This window comes from Pongo pygmaeus, chromosome 6 (genome assembly GCF_028885625.2).
Source record: "Pongo pygmaeus isolate AG05252 chromosome 6, NHGRI_mPonPyg2-v2.0_pri, whole genome shotgun sequence".
Lineage (NCBI taxonomy): Eukaryota > Metazoa > Chordata > Mammalia > Primates > Hominidae > Pongo > Pongo pygmaeus.
Genome location: NC_072379.2, coordinates 50,570,598 through 50,589,909, shown reverse-complemented (window position 1 = coordinate 50,589,909; position 19,312 = coordinate 50,570,598). Strand labels below are relative to the sequence as shown.

Below are 19,312 nucleotides of genomic sequence, written 5' to 3'. Positions count from 1 at the left end.
TGGATAGTGTAGAGAAAACACGATTTATAGAAAAGCTATTGTTATTTAAATATAGTGTTCCGTATTAGTCAGTGGGATAATACCATATCATAGTTGAGTGGCAGTAGCAATTCTGTAAGACTCCCAAGGTATATGTGATCTAATTTACTAGTTCTCAGTCTTTGCTATGCATTCCAATCCTCGGTATCCTGTTAAATTTAGTTCTTCTAGTAGGTCTGAGATGGGCTGCAATTTCTACATTTCTAACAAGATCACAGGTGATGCTGATGCTGCTGGATGGTAGATCACACTTTATAGAGCAAGGGGCTAGATTCTAGATATGCACTTTTTATTAAATAGTACAGCAGCCTGTAGCCACATGTGGCTATTAATCTTTGAAATGTAGGTGGTCTGAATTGTGATGTTCTGCAAATATAAAATATACCACAGATGTCTAAGACTGAGCATGGAAAAAAAAAATCTCAATAATTTTTTATATTGATTGTATACTGCAGTGATAATATTTTGGATGTATCAGGAAATAAAATTGATTGATTTCACCTTTTTCCTATTTTAAAAGTGGCTACTAAGAAAATTATAAATTATATGATTGACATGGTATTTTTGTTTGGCAGCACTGCTCTAAACTGTTGATTAAAAATATTGTTGGTGAGCTCTGCTTATGTGATATATAGGACATGAGCAGAGAGGAGGCAAGTGAACAGTTCTGGCTGGAGTAGGCTTCATTGAGGCAGTGATGCTTTTAGCTGGATTTGAAGAAGTGATAGTGATCATCCCAGTGCACAGGATGGAGGGACAGTCTGTATATTCTGGGCAGTAACTCATATATATCAAAGTACAAGATGCAGTTTAGTAACTAGATCCCAAAGGAGTAATTTTGTGAAGTGAATTTCTTATTTCTCCTTTTCAATGTTTCTATTTTAGGATTTTTTTTTTTTTTTTTTGGTAACCTTTATGGGGCTTGAGATTTAAAATTACCTGCAAAATTATGCTCTAAAAACTTGATCCTACATGCTTATTTATTTTGTGATAAATATTGGAAATTTTAATCCTAAGCAAGAAAACGAACTTTGAACTTTCTTAATTTGGGTATCTATTATGAATACCTTAATTTAGGTATTTATGAATTTAGATATGCAAGGTAAAACTAACCATTACCCAAATTAATGTACAGTTCATTTCCAGAACCCTAGTTTCTTCTGTGTGCTCACTCTCATTCAGTATTACACCCCCCAAAGATACACATCTTAACTGACTGCTTTCTCCATAGATAAATTTGCCTGTTCTTGAATGTTACATACATATACTTTTTTGTATCTGTTTTCTTTCAGTGAAGATTATGTCTGTATTATTTACTCATGTTGGGTGTAGTTCTTTTTCATCATTGTATGATACTCCATTGTGTGAATGTATCAGTATATCCTTTATTATTTATTTTAGATAAGCCTTTGGGTTTTCAGTTTTTTACTAATAGGAACGGAACACTCTTGTGTATGTCTTGGTGGACTTAGGCACTCATTGCTGTTGTGTGTGCATAAAGATATAAAGGTATTTGAGTATTTTCTTTGATTTCTAGTGAGGTTGAACATGTCTTTTGTACTCATTAACTGTTATTTATTAAAGTGTTTTGATAATGTTAATACTTTCTGTCATTTTCTTTCTGATTTATAGGAGTTTTAAAAATCTAACTAATAATCCCCTACATTTTAGATATTGCAGACATTTTCTCCCCAGGCAAGCATCTGTTAAAGATGTGACATGCCCTCAATTTATTAGAATTCTTACATTGGCCTGGCTTCAGAATAAATTGTCTAAACTTATTTTACCTTCCTTTAAAATAACACTTCAGAAATATGCTATTCTGTTGTGAATATCTTCCCAGAAACTCTCTTTATCTTGAAAACAAAGGGATAATGGAGGTAAGAATATCTCTAGGAGGATTTTTAAGACAGAAGCCTGTGCACCACTGTTAAATATCTTTTCTTTACCAAAAAGAAGACCGGTAACATTTGAGAACCAGATTGATCCTTACTAGAATCCTGTAAAAGTCCCCTTTCCTGATGGAACCATGGAGGTGTATTCTTTTATATACTGGAAACCAGTTGAAGATCATCTAAACTCTTGCCCACTTACTCAGGAAAGAACATGCCGTATTACAGACAGGGTCAGAGTCGTTCAAGAAGCCTGAATGTAGTTAGAAAATGAGAATGTAATCTTTTTAATAGTTGGCTGGCTCCTTACCAAGCCTAGTAGTCTAGCAGATGATCTGCCCTTGGAAGCTAATAAACTCTCACAGTAGAGGGGAGTGGTCACCAGTATTGTATCTCAGTCCAGACATATTAGACTGGTAAACATACAATCCTGAGTTTCAAAAGACAAACGTTTATGAAAATGGGGAGAAAAACCGTCTCCTATTATGTAGCTGAATAAGGAGCAAGATTTTAATAAAGACCACGATCTCATATTCTCATCGCTGGGCATTATCTATTTATAAGAGACTTGTATCTTAAAGGAGATATTCATTCACATTCACAGTCTTGGAAGGAATGGGAAGCTGTGTACACTGAACAGAGAGCTGATTTTTAGCCTCCTGTGTGTAAAGTAGCAGTTCTGATTCAAGTAAAGTTTTCAGTATTGATAGAAGCTCATTAATTCTTAACCTCTTATCTTGGACCTCAGGACCCTGAGTTATATCTGTGCATTTCCAGATGCGAGCTGACACCAGTCCTGGAATTCTTTATACCAGTGCTTCTCAAACTTGAGCACACATCACAATCACCTGGAAGTCTTGTTGAAACACAGATTGCTAAGTCCCTTTCTTCATGGTTTGCTATATAGCAGGTTTGAGGCAGGGCCCAAATAATTTGTATTTCTGTTTAGTTCTCAATGTATTACTGCCAGTCTGGGTACTACATTTTGAGAACAACTGCTCTGCTGCAAACTGGTTTTAACTGTGTCTGTTAGGGTGAAAGGAGGAGAGGGAAGTGTTTTACCTTAGTTCTTTCAGAATGTTTCAAGTGGAGTGAAATGGTACCATGTTACCTCCATTTTTTACTTATATATATATTTTTTTCCAAAAGATTGATGAAAGTGAAATGAAATAAAAAATTGAACATTTGAGCTCTACTTCATGTTTCAGTATCAAATATAGATACCCAGATTAACAAAATTTTTTGGAAAAATATTGCTTACAAGGTTGTATGTGTGTTAACAATTAAGCTTTATTTTATAATTTTGTTCCATTTGAAAATTTTTATATTTATTTATTTTTGAGATGGAGTCCTGCTCTTTCACTCAGCTGGAGTGCAGTGGCGCGATCTCAGTTCACTACAACCTCCACCTCCAAGGTTCAAGTGTTTCTCCTGCCTCAGCCTCCTGAGTACCTGGGATTATAGGTGTGTGCCACCACGCCTGGCTAATTTTTGTATTTTTAGTAGAGATGGGGTTTTGCCATGTTGGCCAGGCTGGTCTCAAACTCCTGACCTCACGTGATCCGCCCACCTCGGCCTCCCAAAGTGCCTGGGATTACAGGCGTGAGCCACCACGCCTGGCCTGCATTTGAAAATTTTTAAATCATACTTCATGTCACTGAAAGGATATCATCTGTCCTTTCTTGGGGAGAAATTATCCTTTTTTCTGAGATTAAAGTCCATTTTTAATTTTCTCTTAATGTATTAAGATAATTCGTTTGTGCAATGACAGTTAGATTTTTTAAAGTTCTTAGTTGGAAACTTTACGCTGTTCCCCTTTGAAACTTTTTATTGGTCCATGAAGTGTTTGGTTTTTTTCTTTCCGAGATGGAGTCTTGCTCTGTTGGCCAGGCTGGAGTGCAGTGGTGTGATCTCAGCTTACTGCAACCTCTGCTTCCTGGGCTCAAGCAATTTTCCTGCCTTAGCCTGCCAGGTAGCTGGGATTACAGGTGCATATTACACCCGGCTAATTTTTGTATTTTTAGTAGAGATGGGGTTTCACCATGTTGGCCATACTGGTCTCAAACTCCCGACCTCAACTGATCCTTCCACCTCAGCCTCCCAAAGCGCTGGGATTACAAGTGTGAGCCATCACACCCAGCTGGTCCCTGAAGTTTTGTAAATCACTGTTGTAGATGAAGTGGGTACAAAAGTTTTGAAAGTGAGAAAAGGTGAAAGCAGTATGTACATCTCTGGAGTAACATACTTGATAGACTCCTTGAAAAATTTTCACAGAGCCCAATCAGGAAACTCTCCTGTTGACAGTTGGTCCAGTTTTGATAGTTTTTGAGCCATTCACATAACATATTTGAATGCTTGTCTTAAACTAAGTTTTGGGGCTACAATGATGATAGACAGAAAGTTCTCAAAGATCTCACAATTATGGGAAAAATATGGACAAACAATTATGACTTAGTGAGAAAGATGCTTTTGTAAGGTGCTGTAGAGGTGACCTTGGCAAGGTAAATTTTAATGAAGTGGAAGCAAGATGGCAGGGGATTGAGAAGTGAGTGGTGAGTCAGTGAAGATGGGTGATGGCTATTAAGGAAGGGATGAAAAGGGATACCTAGGAGTGAGTATAGAGGACTCAGAGTGGTTTGATTTCCAAAAGAGACCTGAGAATGGTTATATCCTGTGGCAAGTCATTCTCCAAGAAATGAGAGATTGAAGACAGAGGGGAAATAGTGTAAACGGTTGTCAAGATGAATCTAAAATGGAAATTAATCAGTTCCCTAGAATAGATTGAGAAATTAGCTTTAGGAAAAAGATATATTTCACACACACTGTACCATGGAAGGTACAGTGCTGATTCAGACAGACTGGGAATGGTCTCATTTTTAAGTGGAGATATGAGGTACTTCACTGAGCATTGTGACAGACATGGGCTTGGGAAGAGCCTACTGGGAAATGGGAGAGGCATGAGACTAAGGAGCACATAAGAGGAATATTAGCAGAGAAATTCTTGTTGAGGTTGAAGGTGATGAATTTTATGGTATAGGAATAGAAAGATGGGTTAATCCAGAGTGGGATTTGAGTTGGAAAGGGAAAGAAATAAAGGTTTTGGGAAGGAGGTTGCTAATAGAAAATGAGAGGGGCAAGGGATTTGAGGTCTCAGCGTAAGGAGACAGGGATATGAGAGGTAGAGAGGTTCAGAATAGAAGGCCAAGTTAGAGTTTTGGGATCAACTTTCTTAATAAAGTAGTTCTGGGTCTTGATGAGAAGGAAGTATTCTTAAGCATAACTGTTTTACTTTGGTCACTTCCTCTTTCATTTTCTTGTGGAACACGATGAAACATGTAAGATGATATTTGTCTTTTGAGCCAATAAATAAGCAAAATAGATAGTTTTTGTGTTTGAGCTAAGTGGAGTATCTCAGGCCATTCAGATCTCTTCAGAGTTTTGGCTGTAATGCTACGGCTTGAGCAAGTGAAGGTAGAGGTAAGCTCTTGACAGCAAATTTTAACCCTCTCTTCAAAATGTTATGTTCTTAATTAAATAACATTTTTTATTTACCTTAATAAGTGGGGTGTAAACATTAAGTTAGGTTAGTTTATATGAAGCTGTATAATAAACATTGACTTTTTTTCCTTAGATGGTAAAACTGAAAACTCAGTATACTGGAACTCTTGTATACTGTATATACTTAGTATTAGAAAATGAGTACCTTGGATTTCTGGAATCTCAGATGCCAAAAGAGATCTCAATAGATTAATTATGCATAGATGATACATAGACGATAGCTTTAGTTTTATTTATTTTTCAGGGAAAAACAGTTGAAAATGCCGTTGATTCATTCTTTTGGTATTAAATTATGCAGCTAATCTTAGAGAACCCTGAGTGATGCCATAAAATATGTTGATGTGACCTGCTTAAGGAAAGTGCATGGGAAAGTGGCCATTTGGAATAGATTTGTTAAGAAAAGTTTGAAATTCTTGGACTTGAACTAATTTGTTTTCCATGGATCCCATGAGGATACTTGTAAAACCAGATGATAGGATACAGTTGAATCCTGTGAATGGCACTAGTTTACAGTTATGTTTTCTGGATCTCTTCCATATGTCGCTGACTTCTTTGTAATTGACCATGTATGGATACACAGAATTTTGTAGGCCAGAGAAGAAAAGAAGCTTTATAAACATTCCTTAAAGTGTGTAAAATACAAATCTTCATTTGTCTTAGCAAGTCAATAAGTAATTAAGTTGTTGAACTGATTTTTTTTAAAAAAACGGAAATATCTTAAAATTTAAGCTGTTAAGTTAAAATGTGTAATTGGTATACAGCATATTACTGAAGGTAGAATGGGCTTCGTTTGGTAATAAAGGAACCAGAAATAGTTTGAAGTAGAATTGGGAGATGATTCATGTAGATTAACTATATTGTTGTATCACTTTCTAGTATATAGTACTATGTTATTTAAAAGAGTAAGTAGGTAAGGGAGTGGTATGATTACTTTAGATATTTCTGCTTCAGCCACAGTTACCATGAATAAATGATCTGTCTTTATAAAGGAGATGGAGGTGAATTCAAGATATTGAGATGTTAGATTTGACTGAGTTGTCCTTTGGCTAGAAGATCACCAGATAAAATGTAAACCTCCTAAACTAGATGAGATGATACCATTAAACATTTTTTTTGGTCCAGCACTTTGGGAGGCTGAAATGCGAAGATCGCTAGAACCCAGGAGTGAGGCTGCAGTCAGCTATAATCTGCCATGCACTCCAGCCTGAGCAACAGAGTGAGATCCTGACTAAAAAAAAAAAAAAAATGTTTTTCCTTTGGTTCTCATGATCTCACACTGATGAATCTGATTGTTTTCTCTAAGTTATTTTGCCTCGCTCATGTTATTAGGGTAATCTGATAATAGACATGTTATCTTAGTTGTGTGGTATGTGACAGTGATCTCCTAAATGATGTGCATCAAGCATTGATACTGAGGATGATCAGAAAATATTACAACTCTTATTGATGTTTACTTTTTTAATCTACAGATTAATGATAATACATATTAATACTTAATATTCAGATTGCCAATAGTATATATTTGGTGTAAATATCTTTTCGATCTGCAAAATTTTCACTGATAGTTTATATCAGGATCAAAGCAGTTTGAAGAACATTAATCTAAAAGATAAGAATTTGGCATCACATTTCTCTAAAAGATAAGTCATGGGTGTCCACATCTCAGGCAGTTTTTTTCAGTTTTAATAAGTTTTATTCCTGATAATAAAATTTTTTTAACAGAAAACTCTTGATTGCTGTAGAACTCTGCTGTGTATTCGGTAGTCACTAGCCATATGTGGCTATTTAAGTTAATTCAAATTAAATAAAATTAAATATCAGCTCCTCATTTGCACTAGTCAGATTTCAAGGACTAAGTAGCCACATGGACAAGTGGAAGGTGATGTTCAGTTGCTGCTCATAATATTGATACCCCAGGATTTGGAGATGTGGTGTGGATACACAACAATTCCATCATCTCAGAAAGTGTTATTGGATAGTGTGGCTACAGACTTTTCTTGCTCAGCAGTCTTAGTCTCCGCATGTTAGTCTCTTCATGCATCAGGTAGCATCTATAAAACATGCCAAAAGGAAGTAGGCTATCTCTAAAAGTGTCCCAAAGTTTTTGTCTTGTAAATTAGCTTATCAGCATACTTGGAGCCTCTGGCCTTAATAAGGACTTGTTATCCTTATTAAATGTGTTATCAGGAGAAAGCCTATCTTTTTCTGGAGGAATTATTCCCTTTTCATTTGAATCCCTGTTTGCTTTATCTTGGGTTCCTGAAAACTGATACTTTGCATTTAACAGCAGCATATGCCCAGGATGAATGATAATACATCTTCTGATACAGAGCTTGAGGTTACAGAATATCTTAAATTGTTCCAGGAACTGTTGTTATCATTTAAGTCCAATAATCAGTTAGTAAGATTTCACCCTACCAGAATACACTTTTTTTTTTAAAGAACTGTCTGGACTTTTGCTGATTACATTGTCCAGGATGTGGAGTATCACATTTGAGAAAAGTATTGGATCCTAGCCATAACATAAATACAAGGGTAATACATCCATGCTGAGAAAGATTAAGGAACGATAGTAAGTTTATTTGAGTGAGTGGTTGGGGCCAAACTTGATAGAGAATAGTCCAGGAAGACATTTACTGTAAATGGTAGATTAGATGTTCTTCTCTGATTAATTACATTTGAACTCTGTGAATTATTAAGTCACTCAGACTGCTTATTTGTATTATTAGATGCACATTTAAGTTATATAAGTGTTACATGTCTTTAGTGGTGATCACTATTTTATCAGTTCCTCTGTCTGTCTTTATACCAAGTATGAGTCATAAACCCAGTATGAATTTGCCAAGAGATTGGCAGACTATTTGTATATATGCTTTTCTTTCAAATAATCTGGATTTCCAATGCCCACCATCATCGATTCTAAAGATAATGTGGTAGTAGGTAGATTTAATTTGCTAACAGTTTCCCAGTTGGTTTTGATAAACTCGAACGTCCCTACCATCACCCCTTGTAGGAAATCACTGGTGTAATGTATGATATTAACATCTGCACCAATTACTCTTACAGGTGGAACAATCCAAAGTTTTAATCAAAGAAGGTGGTGTTCAGTTGCTGCTCACAATAGTTGATACCCCAGGATTTGGAGATGCAGTGGATAATAGTAATTGGTAAGAAGGGTTTGTCCTCACAACTTTGCAGTGCATTTGGGGTACTGGGGTGGTTAAACTTTTTCTTCTTAACATTTTAAAACTTCTCATCTTAGCAAAGGTCACCAAACTTCAAGTAACATGACTTGGGTTTGTATACCAACTTTGCCACTTATCTGACAAAGTTGTTTAACTTCTTTGAACCCATTTACTTTTCTATAAAATGGAGATAATACCTATCATAAAATTGTTTTTAAGACATATTCTAAAATAACATAGCTAAATAGAAGAATTCTCATTATTGTAAGAAATTTAAAACTGTTCACTTTAATTTTATCCATTTGTACAAATTCTATCTGAATCCTAATTTAAACCTGATATTTAGACTTTCAGTTTTTCTGTAAGTCCTAAGTGAAGAAAACAACTATGAAATTTTAGTCTGAAGTAATTATCTTAGTATTTTATAAATAATACTTGTATTTTTGTTTGAATTCACATGGTTTTTGAGGTAATTTTCTGTCAACTCTTAAAACTCCCAAGTTCACCATGAAGTATTTTTACTATTTAAAGTAATCTCTCATTTGAAATTTAAAACTGAATATAATTGTTTTCATATTATGAAGTGTGTTATTAATACACTTATTAGTGCAAATATGCTAATATTTAGCTGTGTTTCAACAATAAATAATTTATTTTCTTTCATTTGGAAAGTTTTGAAATAATGAATAAAGATTTATTCAACATAATTTATGTTTTTGAATATATAGAATAACTTGACATATCTTCTACTGGTAAATTCATTTTGCCCATTTGAAAATACTGATTATTGTCCTTTAACAGTCATCAGTTAATTCATATATAGAATTGCAGCTTGTTTTGTTTATTTGCGTTCTGTAGCTGGCAGCCTGTTATCGACTACATTGATAGTAAATTTGAGGACTACCTAAATGCAGAATCACGAGTGAACAGACGTCAGATGCCTGATAACAGGGTGCAGTGTTGTTTATACTTCATTGCTCCTTCGGGACATGGGTCAGTACCTTGATACTTCTGATTCCTTTTTTGTTGTTGTTGCTTACTGTTACTTTTATGTGCATACTTTAGTAATCTTTAAGTTTGTGAAGTACAACTGTACGCATTATGAAGTACTAAATTTCATGTAGAAATGTCTTAGTTGAAAAGCCTTTTGAAGTCCTATATAAGCTAACAGTGATTTTACTCCTTAGTTCTTCATTCATAAGGATTTTCCCTGCTTCATGAAATAAACAGTGTTGCCACCATGGTTTGAGGTCTCAGTGTGGCAAATTTAGCTTTCATGTTGACCACTCTGCTACTAATAGAAATACCAAATAAAGAGAAGCAGCCATACCAGTTAGACATATTCAAAATAAATCCAAAGATGCTGTTTATTATAAGTTTCGTAAGAGATGATTATCAAAAACACTTGCATGCCAATGTTTTCTTGTGCCATTTCTTTCTACAATAAATCTATTTGGCTTCTGTTTCACCTTAGCTGTCATAGATGTGTTGTTTAGGTACCGTATTGTCATTACTAACCTTTTGTTTATTAGGACTTAAGACGTAAGAATCTAGACATTAATTTAATCTGATTGTTCTGTTTGTTATAGTTAGCCTGTACACCCTTTTTTTGTTCTTTGTACTTCCCCTGTCGTTTTGAGTACATATATGTGTCATTGACAACTGCAGAATTTTCCAATGATTCTTCCTCAGTCTTTTCCTTTGGGTAACTCGATGTATATAATTCAGCCACCTGATGATTATAAGTCCACCATCTCTCCACCAAAAGAACTGTAGTAGCATCAGGCTAAATAGCATTACGTTATCTAACACTCACATTACAGTAGTGTAAACCAATTCCTTCAAGTATACCTTTCTCTTCTATTTTTGGCTTCTTGCTCTCTTTTATTTTTTTATAGATAGGTCTTTGCCCATTATCACTCTGGATGGATAAGGGAGCCTTAATTATATACTTACATTTTTGCACTGCCAGATTGTAGTGGGGTAAAGATGTTTCTTCTTTATGTCTAATATTCTTTTACAGTGCTCTCAGTTTACATATTTAAATCACTAAACTGACTCTGACTTAAAAGGCTCAAAAAAGTAATCTCAAAAATAAACACACTATATAACCTTTTATGAGTATTTGTGTAGCTACTTGAATTTGTATTTTTAAGTCATTCTCGTTTAACTTGTCAGGGCCTTTTCTTTTAAGCCAGCAGAGTGAAATCTTAACCTGCAGTTAAGTCAATAAAATTTGTCAGCTTATAACCAATTTTATTATTTTAGATCTTCTGGACTCTCTCCAAGTTTAGTAATTCTCATGAAATCACATTCCTCCCATCCCCTTGGGGAAAATTTCATTTCTTAAAATTGCATGGGAAATGAGAGCTTTTTTAAAAGAACAAATTTTTATATTCAAATGATATGTAGTGGCTTTGTGCCATTTCTTATTTGTCACAAGGGGTAAGATGTTTAAAATTGCTATTTCTTATATATAAAAATGTACCTTTGAACAATTTCTCAGTTTATTTTTAGAAATGGAGCAAAGTTTTGCCCTTTGGTACATGATATTGTAGATTAAGTGAAGGAATATGACACAGAATTTTATGTATAGAGTTCCAGATATCCTGCTCATTACAGACTGAAATTCCATGCAGTCTAATAGATGAATCAGAGCCTTTCTGTCTTGTCTGGGTAGTCCCTGGGTTCCCTTTTTGGAGGGATTTGTTTTTAGAGTAATTATAAATTGGTCCACAGTGTCAGTGCCTCCTACCTCCCTCTACAAGTATGAACTGCATGCATGGCTAATTCATGATTTCAGCTATTATTGCTTCATTTGCATTGTTCACTGTTTTGTAATTGTTATTAAAATAAAAAACTGACTTGGAACATGAATTTTAAAATGGTGTTTCATCCTTCTACTATTGATTACCACTTTTAGAAAAATTGGTATCATCCAGTGAGTTTTATACAGAAGGATTTTTTCTCTTATACATACATACATACATACATACAAAAAAAATTTGTGATTTGTCCTGTGGTTGTTCATTATGCTGTAGACTTTGAGGTTAAATAGTCTTTTCTCTCTAGTATGGGTTTATCTTCTAGAAACAATAAAGGATTTTCTGTTGCTTAAAAACAAGATTTAAAAACTAAACTTGTTGATGAAAAGACCAACCAATATAAAACTAAATGGACAGAGGAAAAAATTCAGCCAGAATGTAATATACATGTGAACTAAATGTTTTCTGTTGCTGAGATTTTGTAGGCTTCTGAAATTTAATGGGACTTTTACAAGGTTTACCTTTTTTCCTAAAGTTTAATTTTTAAACTGACTTAAATGTTCTTTGACCCTTTGGTTATACTTAAGAAGCTGACTTCCCTAATTTCCTTGTCATGTATATTTTTAAATATCTTTCTTTCTAGAATTTGGGATATTATAATAAACAGCAAGTATTGTTTTGCATTTAAATATAAAATCTTGTTATTTGGATTTTAGTAGTTTATATTAAATGCCCTTAAGATTTATTAAAATTTTGGATTAACAGAACTCTGATTTTTTGCTACTGGATTAATAAGCAGGCTTATATCTGACATAACAGCTTAATAAGATAGTGGCAATTTAAATTTGTCATGAGTATAAATTGAAAAACCATAACAATTTAGAAATCTGAGATTGAATATTTCATGGCATTTATATTTAGTGTTTTATATAATGATTAGTGAAAAGCAAAACTTAAATTTTTTTTCAAAAATGGATAGGTTCAGGCCACGTGCAGTGGCTTACACCTGTAATCCCAGCACTTTGGGGACCAAGGCAGGAGGATTGCTTGAGGCCACAGACTAGGCAACATAGTGAGATCCCATCTCTACAAAAAATTAAAAAGTTAGTTGAGGCTGGGCGCAGTGGCTCACACCTGTAATTCTAGCACTTTGAGAGGCTGAGGCAGGTGGATCACCTGAGGTCAGGAGTTCAAGACCAGCCTGGCCAACATGGTGAAACCTCGTCTCTACTAAAAATATAAAAATTAGCCAGGCTTGGTGGTGGATGCCTGTAATCCCAGCTACTCAGGAGGCTGAGGCAGGAGAATTGCTTGAACCCGGGAGGCGGAGGTTGCAGTGAGCCAAGATTGTGCCACTGCACTCCAGACTGGGCAATAAGAGTGAAACTAAAAAAAAAAAAAAAAATTAGTTGGGCCTGGGGGCACACTCTGTAGTCCTAGCTACTCAGGAGTCAAAGTGGAAGAATTGGAGGCTATGGTGAGCTATGACTACACCACTGCACTCCAGCCTGGGTGACAGAGCAAGACCTTGTCAAAAAAATAAATAAATAGAAATGGATAGGTTCTTTTAGTTAACGCTAGTGAGGCAAGAACACAGTTTATGGATAATATAAACAGTGTTATTCCATCTACACACACTTTTTTCATTGTGCTCCCTATTCTCTGAATGCCAGTGTCAATTTTCAGGGGATTTAAGACAAGGAGAATTAGAATAGGAGGCAGCTATCTTAATTCTCCATGTTTGCTTTCTCCCTCTCACTGTCTCTGTCTTTCTGCCTGTCAGCCTTACTACTACAGTAAAGTATATACAGTAATCTTTGTTAGTAAAAAGGACTGGACTATCTTATTAATCTTAGGGCCCTAATCCCCCCAATTTTAATATATATGTTTCTCTTTCTTCATTTTAAAATGTCAGTCAATTCAATTATTAGTATTAGTCAATAAAATTAATAGAATGAGACCTTTATTTCATTTTTCTCATGTTTTTATAAAAGTTAAGGAATACCACTTTAGAATGGCAGTCCTTTGCCAAATATTTCTAGTATCTTCATTTATTCTTGTGAAACATTCAATTTTAGTCCACAGTATATTCCAGATTTGAGGACTTTGGTTCTCATTTAGAATTACTAAAGGACATAAAGGAAATCATAGCAGCTTACTTTTTTTGTCAACAAATATTTGGTCACCTTCTCGAGTGTTAGATAACACGCTGGGTGCTGAGGATACAGATGAATTGAGATAAGGCCCTCACTGTAGAGGGTATTTCAGTGAGAAGATGGGAGAAACAAATACAGATGCTCCTCAACTTGGGACAGGGTTACATAAACCCATCATAAGTTGAAGATATGTTTAATAGCGTAGCCTACATTTTGGGCAGAATCATCTAACATAAAACCTATTTTGTAATAATGTGTTGAATATCTCATATAATTTATTGAATACTGTACTGAAAGTAAAAAGCAGAATGGTTGTATGGTTTCTATTCTATGCGTATTGCTTGCACACTATCAAAAAGTTGAAAAATTGTTAAATGGAACCATAGTTAGTGAGGACCCATTTGTATGCAGGCAGGCAGTTATGGTACAGCACATTAAGTGTTGTCACCACATAGAACTATGCCTAGTCTTAGGTTAGAGAAGGATTCCCAGTGGAAATTGGATCGTAAGCCAGTGTCCTAAAGGATGAATAGGAATTAGCCAGGCCAAGGAGAAGGGGGATGAGAATGGAGGGTGTTCCAGCCAAGGTAGTAGCCTGTTGCCAGATGTCAAAGTATGATGCTTTCAAGGAATTGTAAGAAATTCAAAAAGGCTGGCACATTGGAAGTAGGAGGCGAAAGAAAGGCCAGGAATGCTAAGAGATGAGGTTAGCTTGAGAATCTATGTCTTCACAAGCTTTGTGGGCCATTCTAGTTAAGGCATCTGGCCTTTAATAAGATTTTTGGTCAGGTCATAACTCCATAAGATTTGGATTTAGAAAGACTACTCTGACTTCAGTATGGATGATTCGTATTATAGTTATTCATTCCAAAGGTCTTGGTGGCCTAGACTAAAGTAATGGAAATGGAGATATACATACATCATACATACACACATCTATATACATACCATATATATGGGAATAGGATTAGAGGAGGGGAGGAATCCTAGGTTTCATGCTTGAGTAATTGGGAAGATTGTAATGCCATTCACTGAGATAGGAAGTGTAGAAGAGGGAAAATGGGGATTCAGATGAGCTTTTGATTTTAAGGAGCCCATGGAACACCCAGGTAGCATATCCACTGGGTAAACACAAACCTGGAACTTAACAGTGAGATATGAGCTGTATATGAAGATTTGGAAGTCAGTTGACCAATTGAAGATAATTGAAATCTATTGTAGTCATAATAATTGTACTGAATGTAGAGTAAGAAGAGAAAGCCTGGTAGGGAATTCTAAAGAATGTACTTCTTAAGGGACTAGCTTACTAAGAGGATCCTGAAAAGTATCCTAAGGAAGAAGAGCTTGTGAGAGAATAAGTAATGGTAAGCACCATGATAGAAGTATTTAGTCACCTTCTTGAAAGTACAGAGGCAAACTGGAGGCAGCAGCCAGATTGTAATGAATAAAAGGGATGTTGAAGATTATCTTGTGAGCATCTTGTCAGAGAAAGATAGTTGGTAGCAAGAACTGACTGTGGAGTTGAAAGAGGACTACCATTTTTCATTTTTAAAAAATCCTCCAGCCTGGGCAACCTGGCGAGACATTGTGTCTACAAAAAATACAAAAATTAGGCAGGCATGGTGGTGCGCACCTGTAGTCCCAGCTACTCAGGAGGCTGAGGTGAGAGGATCTGAGCCTGGGAGGTGGGTTGCAGTGAGCTGAGATTACACCACTGCACTCCACCCAGGGCAACAGAGTGAGACCCTGTCTTAAAAAATTAAATAAAAAAATAAAATTTTAAAACCTTGTAAATTTTGAGTAATAAATATAGAGATAATTCTAGGAAATTCTATTAGGAGCCTTTCTGGTTTTTCCAATTCCTCTTTAGGGCCAAAACCCTGTGACCAGGGTTCAAGGGCAGGAGTCAAAGCCTTAGCCACTCCAATGCTTCTTGAAGTCCTGTTCTACCTAACTTTTGCTGGCCTAATACATCTTCAGAGTGTTTCTGATAAGTAAGTAAAGTAGTTACGTTGTATTTAACTAGCATTGGGGATGTGAAGAATCTTGTTCTCCCAAACTGATCAATTCAGTCATATTAAATACTGTGTATTTCAGACTTAAACCATTGGATATTGAGTTTATGAAGCGTTTGCATGAAAAAGTGAATATCATCCCACTTATTGCCAAAGCAGACACACTCACACCAGAGGAATGCCAACAGTTTAAAAAACAGGTGAGCAGGTTGTGTTAACCCAGGTTTCTTATACCATTCTCATAATTTGCAGCTTTTACTATTTTTAGTATAATGTGTTGCAGTCCATTCCTCTTACTGCTTTATTGTCATTTATACTGTATCAAAAATAACTCTTCAATCTTCTGCCTTTGTCAGTTTTTAAATATGACTGTTTTAAGTGTTCTGTAATAACACCCCCACACAGACAATTTCGCCCCCATACTCTTTAGAATTCTTTTCTTTTTTCTTTTTTTTTTTTTTTTTTGAATTATTTTCTTAGAATGAATTCCCAGGAAGCGGATTATTCTTTCAAAGGCTATGATTGTTTTTATGGGTCTTTATCTCCCCACTCCCCATTTTGTCATGGTGCTTTCCCAATAAAACAAATTTGTTTTATAAAGCGTACGTCTGTTTCACTGTGACGTTGCCAGCATTGTTATTTTTATTTTGAAAACTTTTTTGGAATGAAGTGGTACCTAATCATTTCTTTGTCTTTTCCTTTTATTTTCCAGAAAGGCTGAACATTTTAAAAACAAAGTAGTTTTTTTTCCCCCTTTTTGTAAACATCTGTTCAAATCCTTTGTCTTTTTGACCAGTAGTACTTGGTATTACCCGTATTTATTGATATGGGTTCTTTTTATTCTGGGTATTTAGTTCTCCCTCATTTTCACAATATTTTTTCTGTTTTCTCTTTTGCTGCTTATATCCTAATTTTGTTTTCAGTGCACTTTATGGGATATTTATAGTTTAAGTTATTGTTCAAACCTATGACCCTAAGATTAAGAGTCTCATGCTGTATGACTGAGCTAGCTGGAAGACCACTCAACTGTTTTTCTAGACTCATGTCTAGTTGTCTCAATAATATTGAGTTACACAGTCGCACATATTTCTAATTTAATTGTGTTTAGTTCGTTATATATTACATTTTATGAAATGTAAGGTCAATTCTGGAACCTGTCTCTATTCCAGTAGTCCAAAGGCCAGTAGTATATTGTTTAAACCACAGCAACTTTGTATAATATTTAAAAATAGATTGTAATTATCTGTATTGTCCATATAGTCCTATTGTAACAAACTATTTTGTTTTTCACCTTTTTCAATATGAATTTCAGAATACCTTGAAACCTGTTATAAAAAGCCTGTTAAAATTTGCTTTGAAGTTGTGCTAAATTCATATTAATTTTCAGAAAGTTTTAGTACATTGTTTTTACTGTATCTAGTATTTTTCTGTTTTACACTTACCCATTCCCATTTTTATTTTGTAATGTGCTATTTCTAAGTTTCAAATACTATCATATAATACATTTCTGTTTATTATGTATTTCAATTTGGATTTTTACTGATAAAGGTAAAAAAGATGAATATGAAGTGACCTCTTCTTTCAAATTGGTCACATCCTGGTGGCTGTACTCAGGTCATTTTAATATACAACCTCTGACTAAAACCACTGCTTTTAGAGCTAGCTACTATTATTCATTTTTCTCTTCATCATGTATTTGTCAATTCCTTGTTTATTCTTTTTTTTTTTTTAAATATAGGTACGTACCCTAATTGTAAAAGATGTGTGGTCCTATTTTTTTTCAGTGACAATTTTACTTCTGTTTACTTCTGTCTAGTATAGTAACCATGTAACACAATTTGTTCAGGGTCCTTTTATAGCTTCTGGGAACCTTTGCCAAGAAAGTTGCACCAAAATATAAGTATAGACAGAGAAGCTAGGTTTAGGTATATTAGCCATTGGTTTGTTATGGGTTCAAATAAGGATAGGTAGTTGAAAATTATTTGGATGTCTGTATTCTGTTTAGAATTTGGAGTGATTTTGGACATGATAATTTAATTTGAACTAGGTCATTTCTGATGTTATTAGTAAGTTGTGTTCTTTAGTTTTCTGCATTCTCCTTATTAATTCTTGAGCTTCTTAATTTCTAGGGTGTGTTTTCTCCCTGTGTCCTTCCCTAATCTTATACCTGTTGCTCCTCAATTTGTGTGTATGCACATGTACATGTAAGGATTTTTCTGATGAATGTGCAGGGAGCAGTGCTGTACTTAGTTTTACCTTACTTTTGCCAGATTCTACTAAAAATTTTAGGTGAGTTTAGCCCTGTTTATTCAACTAAATAAGATACTTGGAAGTTTATATCTAAAGGAAGAATCTCAGTCATTGTAAATAAATGACCTGAAGTCATTATTGTGGAAATCAATCAGAGAAATCCCTTTCTGGAGTTTTACATCCTTTTTGGAACTCTTTTGGTATGATAGCTATATGACTTTAACACTTCGGAAGTAATTGGATTTGGTGTTTACAGATCAACTTCACAGTTAAAAAAAAAAAGACTAGCATAGTACTTTAATTTTAGATTACAACTTTGCATCATTAAAAAACAGTAAAGGATCTGGAACCAAGGACCCATATAGGAATCGAAGAAGCATGTAATGAACATAAGACTAATGTACTAATTATGTATGGTGCTCTTTTGCTGACTACTTCTTCCATTTTAGATAATGAAAGAAATCCAAGAACATAAAATTAAAATATATGAATTTCCAGAAACAGATGATGAAGAAGAAAATAAACTTGTTAAAAAGATAAAGGTAGGTTCATCCCTGTACATACACTAAAGTAATCTGAGGCCTTAAAAACATACTACAACGTCCACAGGAAAGATCAAAAGTATCAGCGTTTTAAGTAGTTGGCTTACAAAATACCTAGGGATATTTAATGTTGAATTCAACTTTATAGTTAACTTTGAAGAGTAGCTAGTATATATAATAAGGAATTGTATAAACTACTGAGGTGAATAACACAATTCTTATTTCAAATTGTTTTTAATTAACTGGCTTTCATATTATGTAATTTTTTTCTGTCTTAAAAAACAAGCGATGAGAAAGGAGAGAATTCGTTCTGTTATGTTTTAATTGCCGGACAAAAATGTATTTATTTTGTCTCTATAAAAGCCAACCAAAATTACAGCTAGATAGGAGGAGTAAGTTCTAGCGTTCTGTATAGCATTGTAGGGTGGCTGTAGTTAACAGTAATTTAGTCTATATTTTCAGATAGCTAGAAGAGGGTTATGAATGTTCCCAATACAGAAAAATAAGTTTGAGTTGATAAATATGCTAATTACCCTAATTCAATCATTACATATTTGTATAAAGTATCAGAATACCATACTGTACCCCACAAATGTGTACAATTACGTTTCAATTAAAAACAAAACGAACCAAAAATTCACATCAACATATTTTCTGTATTTTATCATGGTTTTCTATGTACTTTGGCCCTAAAAATGGTATACTGAATAATGGCATTATGTAGGCAAATATCTTGGAATAATGAAATTCTTATACGTTGCCTGTGAAGAATTTTTGCAGTTGTAAATAGCTGCTTAGATATTTCTGGGAGCCACAGAATTGTGAAGGGCTATACATGGATGAACACAAATCCAGTCACCAGGATTTGAAATTCCAAAGTTATTGCTTAACAAATATACTATTACCTGCT

The 19,312-nt window shown here is 34.7% G+C and overlaps 1 protein-coding gene across 2 annotated transcripts in view; it reads left to right on the top strand.

The window, feature by feature from the left end:
* Positions 1–19,312, top strand: part of SEPTIN7 (septin 7) — a 111,670-nt gene that overhangs the window by 64,460 nt on the left and 27,898 nt on the right. For both annotated transcript variants that reach the window (XM_054496663.2, XM_054496662.2), the window contains exons 4-7: positions 8,556–8,656; positions 9,533–9,667; positions 15,693–15,810; positions 18,310–18,402. In XM_054496663.2, coding sequence (XP_054352638.1) covers positions 8,556–8,656; positions 9,533–9,667; positions 15,693–15,810; positions 18,310–18,402 — 447 coding nt within the window. The remainder of the gene's footprint in view (positions 1–8,555; positions 8,657–9,532; positions 9,668–15,692; positions 15,811–18,309; positions 18,403–19,312) is intronic.